Genomic DNA, 22,073 nt, shown 5'->3' on the forward strand with positions numbered 1-22,073 from the left:
ATGATAACTAAGCAGCAGACAACAGATCAGTGATAAAAACAAAGTCCAGAACTAATAAGTTACTTTAAGAACGATGTTAAAACCTTGCTGCTACTAAGTGTGTGATACACCAACCAGCCACCTGGGCATCATCTCAGATTTTGTTAGAAATGAATACAATTAGCCCTCATCCCCAAGGTCTACTCAATCACAATCTAACATGATTGCCAGGCGACTAATGTGTACACTGAAGTTGGAGCAGCACTGATCTGGGAAACTTTACTAATATCACGGGATGATGGCTGTGTTTTGCATATTATAATTAATTCCACCTCTGCCTAAGTTAATTAAGTAAAGCAATAATTTTTAACTAACTTGTTTTCAGTGACTTTTAATTGTTTACCTGTTCAAAGATTTATCTGAGATATTGGGAAATGCCCTCGACACCCTTCTCCAATTCCGCCTACCTCCAAACGTGGATGCAACTTCAATACGTGACTTAAAGCCCAGCCACAGACCCCAATTTAAAAACTAGTGTTTGAAAGAATCCCAGGCACTCTTTTACAGAATTATTGCTCAGAAAGCACCTGAATTCTTGTGGCCCCAATCCACCATCCAGGTGCTACCCTGGGGCCTACCAAGGTTTGCTCTGAATGGAGATTGAAGACACAGACATATGTTACACATCAGCGCCCTGAACAGGAGTGTGCTGATTTAAGAATTTCCAGGCAGTGAAGTTCTACAGATGCCAAGATAAATACACAACTGCAGTCAACTGGAATTCCCACTGAACCATTTCACTTACAGACACCTAGTCATTTTGCTGGTATTATCAACTGTCTCCAAGTTCTTGTTTACTAAATCATAATCCTCTGGATTGCCATATGGCTAGTACTTGTTGAGTGTTTATTATGTGCTAGGAAACTATTCCTCCCTGCCCCAACATCTGTCTGTCTCTTTCTCCTTACAATGTCCCTTGTTTGCTAATCTGGAAACTGACCCTTGAGTAAGTTTAATAAATTGTCCAAAATCATACCTAAACATAAACGAAACCTAGCAGAGCCTGAACTCAAACCTAGATCTAAATGATTGCAAAGCCCATGTTTGTATCTGTCAGGGTAAAGACTCTAGAAGTCTTTAGAATAAATTCTTCAGAAAAATTCTGCAAAACCAACTCTATTTCACTATAAAATGAAACACTTCATACGAGTCTTTTGCTTTTTTATTTCTATAGTCCCTCAAAATAAGTTGGCTCAAATCGATTGAGTCAAGTTGGGGGGAAGTTGTTTTATGTTTTCAATTAGATTATTTCTTCTGTAGCAGCTGATGAGTTCATGAAGCAAAGCAAAGAGCGGCATCAAACACATGCAAGGCCATCAAAGCTAACTGGCTCTTCTCCACTGACCTGGCTTCATCAGAGGCTGCTCACCTGTTGGGCTCAGATACTGTAATCACAACATGAACAATATAGCCCAATTCTATAATAACAACAGTCTTTCTGGGTCAGCAGCCTGGAGCACTACTGCATAGCCAAGTGATTTTATCCATTCGATAAGGCAAATAGGGAGAGTAAGAACCTTAGTGTTAATACACGAAAGAGCCCGCTAACGGAATGCTTTTAAGGTGTGCCCTCTAGTCTGTGAAGTCCTCTTAGTCTTCATTTTCTCTAATAATTATTATTCATGGCACATATTAGAAAGGGTACAGTATGTTTACTGAAGCCGCCTATTAGACTGAAATGCTGAAAGCCAAGGAGAGAGAGTGAACAGATCCACCTGCACTTGTGAACACTCTCCTAGGAGTTTAAACCTTAAATGACCCCTGCAGGAGACTGTTTTGAAACTGACAGAACATCCTTCCTTTACCTAATGACAACACAGGTCCTCACCCATCAGCATAGGGCTGAAGAGTTTGCAAAGTACATTTAAGGTGTCATGTGATCCTCACACCGACCAGGGAACTCGTCCTTTTTTTATTTTACAGAAAACTAAAGTTTGGAGAGGTTATGCATTAATTGCCCAAGGTTGTGCAGCTCATACGAGACAACGTTTTCTGCAATTAGGTTTCCCAGACTCAGATCTCTTGCTGCCTCCCAACCTGTAATCTACAAATGTTTAGTTTAAAATTGGAAAGTAGTCTGACCTTATCTCCAAGGTTCTCTGTATTGGGTTGTCACATTTGCAATTTGATTCAAATAAACAAGCAGATACTGAATTTCTATTAAGGTTCAGTGAATACAAAGATGACAAATACAAAAGAAGAAGATGCATAAACCATAAATTGCAATCCAAGTTACCACCTTATTGTATCCATCATACCTTCCTGAAAATGTGTGTGAATGTACCAGTGTGACAACTATTGAATTGTACATTTTAAGTTGGTGAATTGTATGGTATGTGAACTAAATCTCAATAAAGCTGCTATTAAAAAAGCCAAACAAATTAAAAAAAAAAAAATTCTTGTTAAGGAGGAGACTCTTGTCTCCAAAAAGGTTAATATAATCACAAAATTATTAATTACCATTGACCTTGGACCTGATTTTTGATGATACAGTCTCAGGACTTTGAGATACTGTTATTGCACAAACTTGTTAACCTATAATGAATAAGCATCTGATCAAAGTTACAGGTGCTTTACTTGTAGCATTCCTAATTTCATTGTTGTTTCAAACAAATATTAAATATTTCAGCATTACATTTCTAAACATAAATATTGCAGTTACATAGCTTAGATTAAGGCTTCTTTTTATGGGTAAAGGTAACATAAAACACCCAATAATTACACAAACGTTACTATGTAAGCACAGTTACAGGCCCTGCTCAAACAAGATGTGCACCGATGAGCAGGGCCACCTTGGAATGGTTCCAGATAATCAAGTCCCTCGGAAGTGTGAGCAGGAGTTTCCTTGCCCATTGGTTAGCCCTCTGATCCAATGTGAGCCTTTCAATTTATAGGTGAGAACAATGAGACACAAAGCTGTAGACCTTTTGGAAGTTTCCCAACATCACACAGCAAAAGATCACAGTGGAAGTCTCCTCCACCACTGCCCTTTTCACTACTCCATTGAGTTGGAATTACCTGGTAAAGTCCACATTCAACAAATAGTTACTGAGTAGCTTCTATTTTCTAGGTAACATTCTAGGCAATATAGACATGTTGGTAAAAATCACAGACAAAATTTTACATTGTGGTGAGGAGGAGCGATAAGAAATACACAATTGAACAAGCATAAATACATAAACAAAGAAAAGGTAGTAATTGGTTTTTATGCACAGGATTAAAATAGATTCTTCCTGGGGTGACTTTAGATCCTGAGGAGGTGACATTCAGCTGAACCCGACATGGCTAATTGAGAAAATTGGTGGGAAGAGAAGCCCAGGCAGTAGACCACCTGGTGAAAAGCCGGGAGGCTGGAATACATTTAGTGTGCCGAGGAAAATACCAGAATCCATAATAGCCCTACATGTTTGACTTAAGTACTGCATGAATAGTGGTGTCAATAATTGCTATAGGGAACAGAGGGGAAGAAGTGGGTTTTGAAAGGTGAGATTCAGAATTCTATATTGATCCTATAAAGTTTGATATGCCTAATAGACATTCAAGGAGGGGCGTGTAGGGGATAGGATGAGGGGAGTAAACACTATCTGAAGAAACTTATTTGCCTAGTGGACTGGAGTTTCCTGTTTGACTTAAGAGACTTGTTGAATTCCAAAAAGACAATCGGAACACAGTGGCATTTCATTACAGAATAAGGAGTTTGTATTTCTGAGCAGTTATGGTATAATCTTAAGGATTAGATAAACCTCTGTATTTGTAGGGTGGAAGACCCAGACTTTACCAAAAAAGGAGGTATTATAATCTATTGAATACCCTTTTTTCCCCCAAATTAGAACAGTTCTGTATGTTCCTTCCGAGTCCTCTCACAGCAAGCTTACATTTTAGCAATGCTAACAAATAGTATTACCATGAGCACAAACTCTGAATCGGTCTTACCTTATTCATCGGTTTTTCATACTGCAGTCAAAATGCTTTTTCTGAGTTGCTAATCTGAAAATTATGTCCCTGATGAAATCTCTTTATGGCCTCTTGTGGCTCTTAGAGAGTCATAACCCTCACCACAGGCCACAAGGCCCTGCTTACTGGTCCCTGCGAACTTCTCCCGCCTCACTCCTTGCTACTTCTTGCTCATCGGGCCTGATAAATTCTTTATTCTTGAATTCACACCTTACGCTACTCTAATCGCCAATGCTTTGTCCTCTACAAGGACAAAACAGAGATACTTCTTGCTTATCTCTGCCCCAAACTAACTCCTACTTACACTTCAGATCTTTGTCACGATTAACACTTCCTCAGAGGAGATTCCTTCAGAAAGCCTCCCTTGCCCCGCTGTCTGAATTCTGATTTAGGTGCTTCTTCTCCAGATACCCCATCATCATCAGCCATAAGCAATCCCCACTGCCATTGTCTGCACACATGTACTAGCTATTCTCCACAGTCTTGTCGGGGTCAGGGACCATGGCTGTCTTATCTTGTTCACCGTTGTCCCTTTCACACTGAATGCAGTCAGGGGCATTCGGCATCTAGGGGCTCAATATATGCATTTATTGAATAAGTACAAAGGCAATTTTCTACTAGACTATAAGTTCCTAGAGGACGGAACCCTAGGTTGCTTTATAATTCTGTCTCCATCCTTAAACATAATTTAGTGCTCACAGAATATTTATAGAATTTTAAAATGGAGAGCTCTATTTCCTTTGCTTTAGATTGTATGATTTACATTTTTTGAAAGTGAATTTTTTGGGGAAGAGACTTGCCATTACTGTCCTTGTGCAAGCTCTGGCCATATTTTAACCTGCCTAGCTGTGGATACCATTTCCAAGTCCATGAAGAGAAACATCTGGACTGATACTACTCTTCCACCTTCTCAATATGGTCTGCTTTACTAAAGGAACTGCCATAAAGCAGTCCTGCATCTGAGCATTGTCCTATAAGTAAACTATTCACTTTGATCCTGTGACTTAGACCACTTGATTAAAAATGTCTGCACTTCTTATGGCTTTTAAATACTTTGAGAAATTTATCTTTCTACAGTGTGGAAATAAGTTTGAGAACTAAACTGTTCACAACAATTTTTTTGTGTGTGGTGAGAATACATCCGCCAAGGAATTAATATAGAAAATACACAAAGAACTCATACAACTTAACACCAAAAAAAAGTCTGATTAAAAAAATAGGCAGAGGATCTGAATAGACATTTCTCAAAGGAGGACATACAGATGGCCAGTAGATATATGAAAATATGCTCAAGGTCACTAGTCATCAGGGAAATGCAAATCAAAACCATAAGGATATATCACCTCACACCTGTCAGAATGGCTGTCATCAATAAATCAACAAACAACAAGTGCCAGTGAGGATGTGGAGAAAAGGAAACCCACGCACACTGTTGGTTGGATTGTAAATTGTTGCAACCACTATGGAAATCAGTATTGAAGCGCCTCAAAAAATTAAAAATATAACTACCTTATGAAACAGTCAATGTTTTAATGCATAAATTCCTTACATTTAAAACCAAGAAGGCAAAATCACGATTTAACTAAAACGTGTGTTCTGATAAGACTAGATATTTGTAATTACCTTCTAGTGCATATTTCATATCTTGAGCAAAAAGGGTCCACATAATTTCGGCACTTATTTTTCCCATGTTCAGTTCTTGAGGAAACCTAAAATGAAATATGTACATTAGTGTATCAAAAAGAAGAAAAAACAATTCTTAAATTCCAAAAAACAAATACCTCACTTTAATATATACACAGTAATTATTACATACTTTATAAACACTTTTATTTATGTGATTTCTGTTTCTGAATTTTCCTGGGTAGGGGGAAAAAAGAACAAACTACACACCAGACTGTGGTGATGAAACTATTGAGTGTTGAGAAAATAGGTTCCATTACATTAGTGCCAATGGAATGGTGCCTATAGCTCCCAATGGATTTCTTAGAATGTGTTAGTTTGTGTCTAAAGAGACACTTCAGTTTTATCATACACTCCATCTTCATATGTGTCAGTATTGATGGTACATCAGATGACTGTATATATGTATGTATATATACACACACATACAAAAATTATATATATTAATGAACAAAAATCTATATTACAGAACAAAAATAGCACTCACATTCATTTTTATTTTTGGATCCAAATCAAGAAACGAGTAATCCAAACCTGAATGGGAAGGTGTTACCTAAATAAATAGTACCTCAATATGACCTCAAATAAGAAAAGACCACTGACATTACAAAAAAAACATTCTAGCCCAACTTTTCACCAAAAGCAAGCTGTGTTTCATCAAATATTCCTTACCAACTGCCACCAATTAGTTTATCTAATAATGTTGATTGACATTTTAAAATTTAAATGTACATTTATCAAATAAAGTCAGAACACTTTCTATGATCAAAAAATTAATACAACTTGAATATATACAAAATTAGTTTTCAACATTAAAGTTTCCTCTACTGATATAAAAAAGTCTTAGACAAATAATTTATTTCAGAAGGTTTTATTTGTGAGTAGCTTTGAACATCATATAATTTGTAGTATTTTAATTTTTATGTAATAGATATGCAGTAACAAAGTTATGAGATATGAAAGTGCTTTTAAGCTCATAAAATGAAGAAATTAATTCTTTGAATCAAGAGTAAACAACATATTTATTCATTTTACAGTGCCCAGATACCAAACAAAACAAAACAAACAAAAGGAAACTAAAGAAAAATATCTGTCATAAAAATAGATGAAAATATCTTCAACAAACAATGGCAAATTCAATGCTGCAATATATAAAAAAGGATAATACATCATGAACATGAGAAGTTTATCCCAAAAATGCAATGTTAGTTCAATATTTAAAAATGAATTGATATCATTTAAAAGACATATCAAAAGACTAAAGAGAAAAAACTTTACCATTTCAATAGATGCAGAAAAGGTATTTGACAAACCTCAACATTCATTCATATTTTTTTAAAAAAAATCTGAAAACTAGCAATTAAAAGGAACTTCCTTAACCTTATAAAGAGAATCTCCAAAAACTCTCAGCTAGTATCATACTTAATGGTCTCATACAATATCGGGATCAAGGCAATGATATTTATTTTCACTATTTCTATTAAATATTGTACTGGAGTTTCTAAAGACTGGAAAAAGCAAAGGAAGAAATAAAACTATTTGCAGACAATATGACTGTCTACATAGGAATCTCCAAAAATTACAAAGCTACTGAATAAATTCAGCAATGTCCCAGATACAAGGCCAAAATACAAATTATTGTATTTCTATATACTAGAAATGAATTATTTAAATTGAAATTAAAATAACAGTATCATTTACAATAGCACCAAAAGTTATGAAATACTTAGGTATAAATCTGAGGAAATATGTACAAGATTTTATGAAGAAAATTACAAAGTATTGAACAAACATCAAATAAAACCTGAAAATTGGAGAAATATATTCATGGGTTAGTATACGTACTCAATATGTTAGAATGTCAATTTTTCCCATATTGATTTATAAGTTCAATGCAATCTCAATCAGAATTCCAGCAGAATTTTTTGTAGAAATTGGCAAACTGATTCTAAAATTTATATGGTAAAACAATATAACTAGAAGAGCAAAAATGATGTTTTTTTAAAGTTGAAAGTTCACATTCTTTGTCTTCATAGTCACTATGAAACAATAGTATGAAAACAGTTCACCTTCAAATACAAGGTCAATTAACTTTCAATAAGATGTGATACTAATTCAATGGAGAAAGAATAGTCCATTTAGCAAATTGTGCTAGAGTGATTGGATATCCATGTGCAAAAAAATAAACAAACCTCAAACCATACTTCACAATGTATAGCAAATTACTCAAAGTGGATTACAGACCTAAATACAAAATCTACAATTATAAAACTTCTAAAAGAAAACCTAGTAGAAAATCTTTATGACCTTGCATTAGGTAATGGTTGCTTAGATGTGATGCAAAAAGTGTAAGCCATGAAATAAAAAAAAAATTGATAAACTGGACTTTATGAAAATCAAAATATGCTCTTCAAAAGATACTGTTTAGAAAATAGAAAATAAGCAACAGACTAAGAGAAAGTAATCTGCAAAACACAAATCTGATCAAGGACTTGTATCCAGAATACACAAACTACTCTCAAATCTCAATAAGAAAAAAAAAATAAATGAGCAAATGATTTGAATCACACTTCAGTAAAGAAGATAATTAGATCGAAAATAAGCACATGAAAATATGTTCAACATCATTAATCATTATATACTTTCAAATTAAAATTATAATGTGATACCACTACATGTCTACTAGAACAGCTTAAAAACAAAATGAAACCTGACAATGCGAAAGACTGACAAGGATGCAAGCATTCAGAGGAGTTGGAACTCTGAAATATTGCTACTGAGAATGTAAAATATTACAGTCACGCTGGAAAGCAGTTTGCGAATTTCTTATAAAGTTAAATACACATTTACCAGCAGTCAACTCAGGAATTTATCCAATAGAAATGTAATTTACATTTATACCAAAAGCTGTACATGTTGCTTAATTCTTAATTACCAAAAACCACAATCAATGTCTTTCAGCTGATGAACGAATAAACAAACTGTAGTAGATTCATAAAATGGAATATATTAAGCAACAGAAAGGAATAAACCACCAATACATGTAACAATATGGAAGAGTGGCTGACGAATTACACTAAGTGAAAGAAGTTGGACTCAAAAGCATATCTACCATATGATTCCATTTGTAATACATTCTTGAAAAGGCAAACATATAGGGACATAAAACATATCAGTGGTTGGCAGGAGCTTGGGGTTAGGAGAGTGACTACAAAGAAGCTATGAAGAAACTTTTGGGGTACTATTCTATATATTAATTTTAGTGGTAGTTACATAACTATGTTTTGTAATATATTAATTGTTGCTTTTCCTTATTTCCTACCTTCTACTTTTTTTGAGTTTAATATGTTGCTACTTTTCTACCTTCTTAAGAAAGATTTAGATAATTTTTGGCTTTTCTTCCTTTCTACTATGTGTATTTCAGGTATAAATTTCTTTTAGAAATTGAATTTAGAGGCATCCTAAAGATTAATATGTTCCATTTTCATATTTATCCAATCAAAATATTTCACATTTTTAGTATTGAATTCTTCCAACTATTTGGGGATTTCCTAAGTATCTTTTGGTTGCCATTTTCTGCCTTAATTAAACTAAGGTCAAAGAACATATTCTAAAAAAAGAAAATCAGTCTTTTGAAATTTGTTGAGACTTGCTTTATACCCCAGCGTATAGTTAATTTCGGTAAATTATTTTCCATAGTCTCCTTGAAATTCATTCTGTGTATTTTCTTCTGGACTATCTTCATGCTTACTAATTGTCTCTTCAGTTGTGTTCAAACTATGGTTAAATCCATATATTGGGTTATTAATTCCATTTGTTGTAGTTTTCAGTTCTAGAATTTCCATTTGATTCTTTGAGTAGTTTTGAGCCCACTGCTGAGTTTTTCCATTTTGTAATTTAATTACTTAAATATATTAATTATAGTTATTGTAACATGTCTCTAAATCTGACTTTATTAATCTGTTATACTGCCTTATTTTTGGTCTTATGTGTGAAAAATGTACATTTAATTTGTGTGTTTGGATGATGTTAGTATTCTTTTAAAAATTTATTTATTTATTTATTTATTTATTTATTTATCTTTAAATTAAAGTTTATTGGGGTGATGTATGTTAGTAAATTACATAGATTTCAGGTGTACAATTCTGTAATACATTGTCTATATCTCACATTGTGTGTTTACCACCCAGAGTCAGTTCTCTTTCCATCACCATATATTAGACCCTGTTTACCCTCTTCTAGAGTCCTCCTCCCCCCTTCCCCTTACCCTCTGGTAACCCCTAAACTCTTGTCTATGTCTATGAGTTTTTGTTTTCAGTTGTTTGTCTTGTTCTTTTGTTGTTTTCAGTTTATGTACCACATATCAGTGAAATCAGATGGTTCTCTACTTTTTCTGTCTGACTTAATTTCGCATAGCATTAGATGTTAGTATTCTTTCAGAAAGAATTTATTTTCTTCTTGTCGTTTTAGTGTTTTAAGGTTGGGAGAGATACTCTTAATCCAATTAGGGGCTGAGCTCATTCAAAACAGGTCAATACTATATTCCTACTTATGCCTAGGCTGTACCCCTTCACAGTCACAACTGTATGCTTGGGGTGTTTACCAGGACCCACTACTTTGGTGGGGCCTGGATTCCAATTAATCTCCTGTGCTTGTATTCAGCTTTCTCAGTTTTTCAGCTATTACTTTCTTTCTGGTTTCTCATACGCTCAGACTTTGCCTGTAGGTCAATCAATCAGTGCCTCTAGGGGAAAAAGTTGGAACATATCTAACATGTTTTTCTAGTAAATACATGCATATATTACAAAAACATAAAGAAAACTCATGGGTATAAAATATATCAAATCTATTCTAACAGTTATGTTGGCACAAGGGACATAGGGAATTGGATTCAAGGAGGCATATGTACACATAAGCCTTCAAATTTGCAATGCGTTATTTATTTTAAAAAAATCTAAAATCTTTATAAATTTCTTCAAGAAACATGGGTTACATACAATTAAAAGGAAAATATTACACTAGAAAGTGCAAATTACTGAAAAAATAAGGTTAGGAGTATATGATGTGGAAGAATGTACTGGTGCTGTCATTTACAGAGATTAAGAAAGTAAAAGTCATGTGTACTTCTGAAGGAGGGTAAAGATTAACTGGTGGAAGAGATAAGCTGTATAACCCATTATGGTTGTAATTACTGTACACATACCACATCAACAACCTCACCCCCTCTTTCACACGAGAAAACACCCTCATGGCCATGCACGTCACAAAAAAAAGACTCTCAAAGTGACTACTTCCAAAATATTTTTTTCTTTACTCTATACACGCTTCAATCAGATAACTTCAAAACCGGCAATTGAAAACACAAACTGTTAGTCTAGGGATTTTTTCAGGTGCATAATCAATGTCAAGTTTGATTTCATTCTTGAAAAACTGTGGTTTAACGGTTCTCATCAATGCTATTTTATTTTCGAGATAACATACCTAAATCAAAAGCAAACTACCATTTAAAATAAAATCAGCACGCCAGAAAAAAATACAAAAAGGTAATGGGATAATATCATTTATATAGAAAGAACTGTTATAAATCTATAAAAAAAGATGAACAGTAGAAAAAAGTCTAATGAAATGAACGGGCAGTTGAAAAGAAAAAACACAAAAGCCTAATAACCATAGGAAAAGAGATGCTCAAACTCTCCGGTATTCAAAGAAATTTTGATTAAAATTATAGTGAAATTGTTTACTGAAAAAAATTTCAGCCTAGAAAACATAAAAAAAAAACCCCAAAAAACAAAAAACAAACAAACAAAACAAAACAAAACAAAAAACAAACAAACAAAAAAGGCTTGTTGGAATCAGATTCCCAAAAGTTATCTAATGGCTCTATAGAGGCTTCCGATTCTTCTGCTATTCCAATACCTGTGCTACTCCCATGCCCTTCGCTCCCACAACCCAGTAGTCCCTTTTATGGACTGCATCATTCTGATGTTATATGAAACCACAGAATAATAGGCAACTATTAAAAAGAACAAGGTCGATCTGCTTGTATTACAATGAAAAGATGTCTATCAGTGTAAAGTGAACAAAGCACATTACAGATTAATAGTATGCATAATATGATCCCATATTTTACAAAAAATAAAAATTGTTAATTGCATATCTATGCTTACATGTGTAGAAAGTATTAGCTGAAAAAAATAACACTCAATTACTGAAAATTTATATGGCTTGAGTGAGAGGAGTTTTAGTTTTTTATTTATTTTCTTCACAACAGCAATACATAAACATTACAACTTTTTTTTAACTTCATACAGTCCTATGAAGCCGAATAAGATTATTTTTGTGACCATCAAATTAAAAAAAATAATTTGTCTTTTGAAATAAAATCAATGCTATATGTGTAAGATTTGCTATATATGTAAGAATTTTTTAAAAGATGAATTAACATTCATTTATTTCTCACAAAGACCCCTATTTGTTATTAGTATTCTCATTTTACAAATGAGGAATTGGTGGTCAGGATTTGAGTTTTGAGCTGTTTTTCCAAAGCTCATGATCTTTCCAACAAAGAAGAAAATGTTCAATTCTAAGTATCAAATTTTGATACTTAGGAGAGACATAAAGGTAACTTTGATTACATTTATTTTGGACTCAGGATTAAGAAACGTGTACTAAAACATGAAATAAAATAATGGCAGAAACAGAGTTTATGCTTCCTGACTATATTTTTTTTTTCATTTTTTTTTAATGACAATGAAAAAATGCATTGAAAAGATCTTCACAGCTTATTTTTACCTCTTTTTTGTATTAACCTAAGGATTTTGAACTTAAAATATTTACAGTTCAAAATGTTAGCTTTTTATTATATGCGACAGTCCCTATTAAAATTTAAATCTCAATCTTGACTACTTGCTCTACTTCTATGCAGAAGACAATCTTTGGGATCTGAGATATTTTCTGACAACTGTTTTAGAAGAACTTTTGCTTATAGTGCGTTATGATGTGCTGGTTTCACATTTAGTTGTGCTTCCTGTTGTTACCTATGGAGATAATGAATATTCTATGCTAGAAAAATAGAACTCAAAGCTATTCATTTGCTTAATAGTTACACAGGTTCTTCTGAAGTCTATACTTACACTTTTCTACCTCTCTATAATATTTTTGGTGCATCTGGAAATACTTCTCTGGCTCTTTTTTTTACATCCTTGTATATTCTAGTTTAATAAAAAACATCACTAATTTAACCCTAAATCTAGACAGCAAATTTAGTCATCAACTCTGCCACAATCCACAGCATCTTCTCCTTTCCACTCTCCTATGGATTCTTCCTTTGACAACCCTGTGGAATTTGCCTGTCCCTACCCTATTCCTACTGTCAGATCCCTAATTCCAGTCTTTACCCTCACTTACCTCAAGAATGGCAAAGCATGTTAGTTGATCTATTTGCCTCCATCTCTTCTTCTTCTATTACATCCTCTATACCACCACGTAATTTACCTTTTAAAAACGCAGGCCGCAATATTTCAAGCCACTGCTTTAAGACCATCGATTGTCACATATTCATTAATATAAAAAAGTTGCAACTCATCAATATGACTTTTCTGGCCAGTGATGATCAGACCCCAACTTTAACTTCTATTTCTCCTCTCCAACACTTTCCATGCTGTAGCCACCCAGAGTGCTTCTAATTTCTCAACATGTCTGATGTCCTACGCCTTAAGATCATTTTTCCCTGTCTGGTCTCTCACCCCCTCAATTTTCATTTAATCATAACTGCTCTCTTCCTTCAAGTTACAGATCAAGTATCAGCTCCCTCTAAAGTCCTCTGTTGTACTTGAGGCAGAATTAGCAGTGATTAATTATCTGTGAAGGATAAGGGCAAAGAAAAATAAACAATAACTACAAACTGGATCACAGCTCACTTAATATTAAGAGTCAGTGATAGTATTGGTGCTTTTATATTTTGTAAGTTTCATAATTTTATTATTGACACAAGATTTAACTTATCTAGTATGATTTTATTGACATTGGTGTTATAGTTCAAAACTCATGAAGATAATATTTTTCTTGTTAACCAATTTTGTCTAGAATTAGAAAACAATTTTTCTTCACCTAGCATCTCTTTACTACCAGATATTATGAACAGTTATTCCCATTCTCTGTCTCTCTGTCTCTCTGTCTCTGTCTCTCTATCTCTCTCTCTCAACATGATTTAATCAATTCCAGAAGCCAGGATATAATCTAGAGACAACATCTGCAAAACTAATAGTTTCCAAAACATTTTTTTTACTTCTACCTATCTAATGAAAAGAGGGGAGAAAAAATTCACAACCCTGAGCAGAATACAACAGATAAAAGTAGCAAATCAGTACTTGGAGTGAGAGGAGAGACACCAAGTAGTTCTCAAAACAGATTTTATCAAGTCCTGAGTAAGTACTGGCTAGATTTTGTTTCCAACTTTTAAAAGGCCACAAATAATCAGTCCCATAAGAGAGCTTTTTGCACTGTGTCCAAATTTCCTTTGTAGATTTGCAAATATGTACTGTCACCGTGGCATCAAATTTTTTTTTTTTTTCTGTATTATATACCCAGTACCAAATCATGATTCAAAAGACAAAGTTGTTTTCTTCCAACATTCTCCACAGTGGAATATTTCTGCCTTTTCTTTGGGCTAGCTAAGAAGTCTACACTATCTGCATGTTTGCTGGGGCTTATTTTCTGCAATTTAACACAGTTCTGGCCATTTCCTCGGCATAATCCACAGCAGTACAATGTAATGGTTATACCTCAATGCAATCCAAACGATAGAGATTTGATTTCTCCTCTGCTATTTAACTAATTTACCCAGTGGAGCAGTAAGTAATCTCTTTAAAACTCAATGTCCTCATCTGTCAAATGGGGATAATAATTGTACAATTTGGGACTATTTCTAGGGCTGTGGTAAGGATTAAATGACATTTTACATGTAAATACTTTGTATAGCTGCTGGCATATAGTGAGTACTCAATAAACGCTTGCTGATGACAATAAAATTCAAACTGTAAATGAGACATATAAGAAAATATTATTTAGATTCCATTGATTTCTAATGTGAAAAATTATCACAGAAACTGAATGGAAATTTACATTTCTATTTGCCAGCTTTTAATCTCCAGGAAAAAATAAGTTGCTAATAAAATTAATAGCAATATGCTTAATTGCAAAGGGAAACTTTATGTACTCACAGGAGTAAACTGGTTTCACAAACTTCAGAAATCTCCAGCTACACACTAACAATTTATATGCTAATTTTGCAAATAAATTCCAAACTATGGTACAAGCAGGACTGAAAGAGATCTTAACTTTCCACAACTATTTCCTAACTTGTAGGAATGAATTACTATACATACGTAAATGTTAAAACAAGTACATATATAATGTGTACATTAATTATTCATATTTCATTATTCATATTTTAAAAATAAAGTTGACCCTCATATTGGTCTGAATTTGTAAGGTTTTTCTATACGCAAATTAAATTCTCTAATGTATAGCTCCATCTCTTGATTTTCAATGCAATTGTAACTTAACTTACTGTCATTTATAAAAGGAAGTTTAATGAAATAAATCATCCACTCCAACATGATTTGAACGTCTCCTGTTTTTAATTTGCAGCAATTAATACAGAGCATAAATGTTTGAAACCTTGAATCCTATGAGACACAATAATTTAATAACCCAAGTTATTGTCTTGCAAATCTCTTAGTAAAATAAGAAAAACAATCTACTGTCAAAATTTGATAATACTGACTCATTAGTCGCAACAGATGAAATCGGAATCCATTAAGTGTGAAGTATTATTTTGATATGCAAAGCAATAGTTCTGTTATTGTGTGCTATGTATGCAACTGGAGCTTCATGTCAGAGTCAGAATTCAAGAGACATTTAATTTGCTGCGCTCTTTTCACATTTAAAAAAAATTATCTTTTGTTACTACATTCTGCATTTAAGAATACTTGACATGCGTTAGTGCAATCAACTAACAATACCATGAAGAGAGAGAACAGCCAAAAGAATGAACTTTAAGCAGGGGTGACAAGTAAATTATAAACTAGCCTTTCAAGTTAAAGCTGTATTAAGGGGAGCTAAACATATCATAGCACTGCAGTTAAGGGTGAAAGCCAGCTTAAGCATTTGGAGCATGAACTCATCTAACTGAACATTTCCAGTGCTGATAATTTTTCCTTTCATACTTACGTTCTCCTAAACCAAAAACAAGTGGATCATCAATGCCATTTAAATCCAGTCATTTTTTGTACCCCTTCGTTGTTTTTTTATGTACATTTACAACCTAAGGCATTATTTTAATGAATTAGGATCTTTAAAAGCATTAATTTAAATATGAAAAATAAAATTGGGGATGAATCCAGGTAAATTGTTAAAATCAGCATTTTTGTAAGGTAGTTGAAAATGCTAGCGGGCAGTGGCAAAGGAAGTGGAGATGGCCAGAAATAGCCTAAAAAACTTGGGTAATGTGCCTGGGGAGAATAATAAATGGAATTTACTGAATTCAGACAGCAATTTCTCAAACCACCCCAGTACTTCCAGATTAGACAGTTGGGGAAAGCAAATCCTCATTTTTCACTTTGGGGATGGGGAACTTGAGGCAGTAGAGAGAGATGGGACCTCATATGTGGGGAGTGTCTGAGCACCGTCAGGCACTGGGCTAGGTGCTTTACACGCATTAATTATCTCCTTGAATCCTGGTAATAGTCCTATGTGTTGAGTTTTACTTCCCAAGTTTTTAAATGTAGTAAAGAGTCTGACAGATGTTGCAAAAACTTTGCTAAGGTCTGATGGCTCAGTCTGTCTCACTCAAAAATGTTAGACCACTCACTAAGCCACTCAAGCTACCTTTAGTTTTGCATACCTAGCACACAGTGCTTTTCTTTATTTTCACTTACTACTTATGTACGATGGTCCCCCTTAACCACAGGGGAAATGTTCCAAGACCCCCAGTGGATGCCTGAAACCGCAGATAGTACCCAACGCTATACCTGTACACTATGTTTTTTCCTATATATACACACTTATGATAAAGTTTAATATAAATGAGGCACAGTAAGAGACTAACAATAATAACTAATAATAAAATAGAACAGTTGTAACAGTATACTGCAATAAAAGTCAGGTGAATGGTTTTGGGGCCACTATTAAGTAAAATAAAGATTACTTGAATATAAGCACTGTGATACTGCAACAGCTGAACTGATAACCCATGTGGTTGCTAAGTGACTAATGGGCAGATAGCGTATATAGTATGGAGATGCTGGACAGAGGGATGATTCATGACCCCAGGACGGGCTTGAATGGTGTGAGATTTCATCAAACTACTCAGAACGGTGCTCAATTGAAAATTTATGAATTGTTTATTTCCGGAATTTTTCCATTTATTTTAGGACCACAGTTTACTCAGGTAACTGAAACTATGGAAAGCAAGGAGAGGGCTTCTGTATTCATCTCATTCAAAAATATTAAGGTATTTTTAAAAAATTACTATAACAAAATGAGATTTGTCTTAAAGGAGACAAATTAAAGGGAAAATGAAGATATAAAAATGAGGCTACACATAGAAATGTATGCTGTCAGCTTCTATAGTTACTAAATGTAGGCCTCGATTCTGACATTTCTAGCATCTAACCCATAAAGGAAAACTGACCATTTTTTTGTATCCCAATTGCTCAGGAAGTAATGTTCTTCAAAGCAGTGCTTTCTGAGATAAAAACTTATTTCATGGTTTCTCCTGAGGGTGCCAGTATGCACACACTACATATTAACATTTTTTTCCTACACAAAAAATGAACAAATTGAATACATTTTTTTTCTACTGGTTTATATACAACGGCAACTGGTACCATATGATGTATCTTGTACTTTTCTTGTGAGTAATCATTGTTATAGTTTTATTGTTATGGTTTATCTTAACCAGATCCAGATTAATCATTAAAGCATCAGAAATGTTCCGGTTGGACTGAGGGATTGATGCCCATCCTCTTATTCATGGGATCTTTCCCTTACAATTAACCCAAATGGTTGCTTAGATTCTGACTCTGCCACTTACTAGATGTGTGATCTTGGGGAAGGTACTTAGTCCCACTGGGCTTCAGTTTCATCTACTGCAATTTGGGTATGATAATAGTGCTGATGTCATTAGAATTAAGTATAGGATGAACTTAAATGTTAAGTTATAAAAATGCTTAGCACAGTGCACGACTCCAGTTAATTCCTTACAGTTTCCTATATGGTGGTGATAATATTTATAACACACAGATATCTAGTTATGCCTAAATCATCTGGCAAATACAACAAATCTTGAAAAACCAAGATGAAACTTTTCTTTTCTGCGTGATGTACAATCAGGGAGATAGAAAACTGAAATCTTCAGAAGTGGTTAAATTAGTACAATTCTTAGTAAGCATTGTTATAGTGGTACTCTTGTGCTCTTAGAGAAATATTCTTATTCTTTCCAGATAATATATTGTTTGGGGGATTTGCAGAGGAAAACCTGATCTGTTTTAAAATTTAAAAATGGCTGTAATTAACATGAGAAAAAAAGTTCAAAATGACTTATTTTCTTTTTTATTACTTTTAGTCAGGTAGGTTAGCCTAGATTTTTAGATTTTCTGATTATCCATTCTCCCTACTGTAAACCCTAGCTCTGCAGAACTGATTGCTTGTCAGAAACAAACTGTTTGCATGTATCCTGATAATTTAAATTAAAGCACTCCTTTATACTTCAACAGCAGTCTAGCTGCAACAAGAGTGGAATATGTGTGTTGTGCCATATAATATCATATTGGGATAGTTATGCTACCTTGGTTATAAGGAACACAGACTCAAGTAACTACAAATGATTAAAAGGTAATTTTTGTAAGCATACTGTCTATAACAGAAAAGTAAGACTAACCTACAGTTCCATATTGTACTAGCACCCAAGGAAAGCTGGATTCAGTCTAACAGGTGGAACCATGACCAGTAGAGTCAGGTCTCAAGGAATCATGGGCAAGAATCTCCTTCAGAGTTGAAGGCAGTGTGGGGAGTGCAGTAAGTGACTGCAGATGGGATGGTCACTCAAGAAGTCCACCCATCCTGCGACGTGGCTACTCTCACCATTTCTGTGTTTCCTTCCAAGCATCCTGTCTCTTCTTTCACTGACAGCTGCCTTCTTCTCCTTCTTTACCTGTTTATCTCCTTCCTGGCTTCTATTTCTATATCATTTTGATTTATTCTTCGTTTTGGATTACTAACCACAGCCATCTCCAAACTTGTAAATTTTCACTGTCTATGCTCCATGTTAACTGTCTCATTCTCTGGATTTCTCAGTCTAATTCCAGAGAGCAAATCTAGTTTTTCTCATTAGGTTACCTCAGCAAAGGACCGGGAGGGGAGGAATTAGTGCCCAGAATGATTTGTGAATGTGGCAGGCACATGATCAGCCAGTTTAAGACCTATGTTTAATTCTGTTTATCTCTTTCCCAATTAAATCTTTGTGACTACATTTGTACATAGGCCTGGAGTATAGAGAATATTCAATACCTATTTGCTAAATTTAAATGATAGTGTGGATGAAAAATGTAAAAAAGTAAATGAATCAGGAAAAAAGTATGCAATAAAAATATTTAGGTTAAAAGAATTAAGTATTTGCCCTATCTTTCCTGTATTTTTGCTTTTCATGGTAACCAAGTAAGCAGCCCTAGTTAATGAAAGGACGTTCTTATTTACAGAAAAATTCTAACCAATCAATTTTGAAAGAATAACATTACAATATCACAATTTTGAAGTCCCTAATGGAATAATTTATTCTGAAATTATTATAAATGAAAGCATCAGAGGAGAGATCAATAGAAAACTTGGGGATGGAGGGATCGATCAAGCTGTCAGCACTGATCAATCTTAGCATCACTGCAAGGGAGAACAATCAGACTTAATGTGTGACCCCCTGAGGTGATGGAGTATGAAGTACACAGAATCACCTGTGTTGTACTCTTGGAAAAAGAAAATAAAAGGAACCTGAAAGTTAGCCTCTGGAGCTAATGTTCAACTATTGGGAGTATAGAATATAGAGGAACAAGTTAAGCCTAACAGAGGCAAGCAGAATGATTCAGAAAGCAGAACACTGTAAAGGACAATGAACATGGATGGCTTCTTTAAAAAAAATCAGTGGCATGGGTAAAACAAAAGGGAAGGGAGATGAACTAGAATGAAAGAGACTTGTGACATATAACAACTATATGTAATGTAGTGCACCTTATTTGAATCCTGATTAAAAGAATGTAAATATAAATAAGCATTTAAAAAAAAAGTGACAATTGATTATGGAACAGGGAGTACATGATAGCAAGGCATTAATGGTAATGTCATTAGTTGTGATAATGATATTGAGATATGCAAGAGAATAAATGTCATTTTTAGAGATGAATAGTGAAGTACCTAGGGATAAAATGATAGAATGTTTGATATTTGTTTAAGATAATTCAGCAAAGAAAAAATGAAAGCCTGTGAGAACAAATGAAGAAAATATTTCAAAATCTTGGTAATTGTGGAGTTTGGGTGATGGATATATAGCTATATAGCTTCATTGCATTATCTAATTTTTAATATTATGAACACTTTTGTAACAATTTTTAAATATAAAAACAACTTAGGTGTTACAATTGCATTGACTCTGTTCCCTATGCTGTACTCCACATCCTGTGGCTGTATATACATATATATATACTTATAGTTGACATTCATTATTATTCAGCTTCAGCTTCAGGTGTATACTGCAGTGGTCAGGCATCTACACCATCCGTGAAGTGTCAATTATTATCTCAATAAAACCATTAAAAATGAAAAGATAATAATTTAGGGAAGCCATAGTGCAAGCAAATACATCAATAGCTTTAATACTTTGAATAGCATTAGTTCCCAAACAGAACAGGATATAAATCCCTGATCAAAGTAGCTTAAACTCAATTTCCTCACTGCAGCAAATGAAATATATTGTCTTTTAAAACACGTAATTCAAAAATAATGTTTTTGGTCATCCCATAGCCTTGAGAAAATAAATGCAACATATATCATTTCTACAAATAAAACAGCACATTTTGGAAAATTGGTCTATTTTCTACTTAACACATTGTATCCTCTAATATGTAATCTTAATGCAGAGAGAAAATAAATTGAGTCTTAACTGTATGTATACTTTTAGAGGAAGCTAAAATAAATTACAGACAATAATAAAGTCCATACAGGAACACACAGGAACATAGGATGGAGGAAATATACTTGTGCTTATAGTTTGGTCAGTGTTAGAAAAACAAAGTAATGTTAGAAAAACAAAGTAAAGTAATGTAGAGTCACAATAATTTAAATGAACTGAGACTAATTTTTTCTGAATATTTAAAAAGTAAGATTTCTTACTTTCAATAGTATATAGTGAAACTCCCTTACATTGTACATTTAGTTGATGTCAGTGTAAGGGCCTTTCACTTCTAAATATATGATTTCCTACTGCATAGAATGCATGGAAGTCACACAGACAGACAAATCTCTATTTATTCAAACATAACTCACTATGTACTTCCTTATTTTTTCTTACTATGTACTTTCTTAAATTGATATTTCCTCCGGAATTTATTATCTCAATTAATGGTGCCCCCATAAATATAGCATCTTATCTCTTCCTTTCCCCTTAACATTATTCAGTGCAGTTAATAAAAAAAAAAGAAATTCTTGATTTATCTCTTTAATATTTCTCATATCTGATCCTACCTCTCCATCATCTTATACAAAGTTCTCATATCTTCTCACTGAATTACTGCTGTAACCACTTAACTGTTATTCCACTTAGAAGAGAAGAAAATAAAGAATAGAAATCAATTTATTTTAAAACCAAAAACAATATAGAGATTTAATGAAACCAAAATGTTTTATTTCAAGAGACTAATAAATATCTAGTCAGCTGGATAGGAAAATTAGAGAGAAGATACAAAATAGCAATATTAAGGATGACAGAGGGAAAATGACTTTGGATCTTATAGACATTAAGAGGATAATAAGGGAATGTCATAAGTACTATATGATAGCAAACTTGACCATTTAGATTAAATGCAAATGTTCCTTGAAAGACACAAACTACAAAAGTTCAATAAAAAACAAGTAGGTTTGGGAGGAACCAAGATGATGGCACAAAAACCTCCTGAACTTCCTTCATCCATGGATACACTGAATGTATGACTATACATGGAGAAATTCCCTCTGAGAAAAATCCAGAGACTAGCTGAGTGACTCCTACATATCAGGTGAATGAAAAAATTCCCACATTAAAATAGGTAGGAAATGCCAAGACACAGTTTTGCCATTAACCCCACCCCCAG

The 22,073-nt window shown here is 33.8% G+C and overlaps 1 protein-coding gene across 3 annotated transcripts in view; it reads right to left on the minus strand.

Annotated features, from left to right (window-relative positions):
• UNC13C (unc-13 homolog C) overlaps positions 1-22,073 on the minus strand; it is a 504,352-nt gene that overhangs the window by 151,931 nt on the left and 330,348 nt on the right. For all 3 annotated transcript variants that reach the window (XM_074327725.1, XM_074327724.1, XM_074327726.1), the window contains exon 18: positions 5,617-5,702. In XM_074327725.1, the coding sequence (XP_074183826.1) occupies positions 5,617-5,702 (86 nt within the window). The remainder of the gene's footprint in view (positions 1-5,616; positions 5,703-22,073) is intronic.

The sequence above is a fragment of the Rhinolophus sinicus genome, linkage group LG03 (assembly GCF_036562045.2).
Source record: "Rhinolophus sinicus isolate RSC01 linkage group LG03, ASM3656204v1, whole genome shotgun sequence".
In the NCBI taxonomy this organism is placed as follows: Eukaryota; Metazoa; Chordata; class Mammalia; order Chiroptera; family Rhinolophidae; genus Rhinolophus; species Rhinolophus sinicus.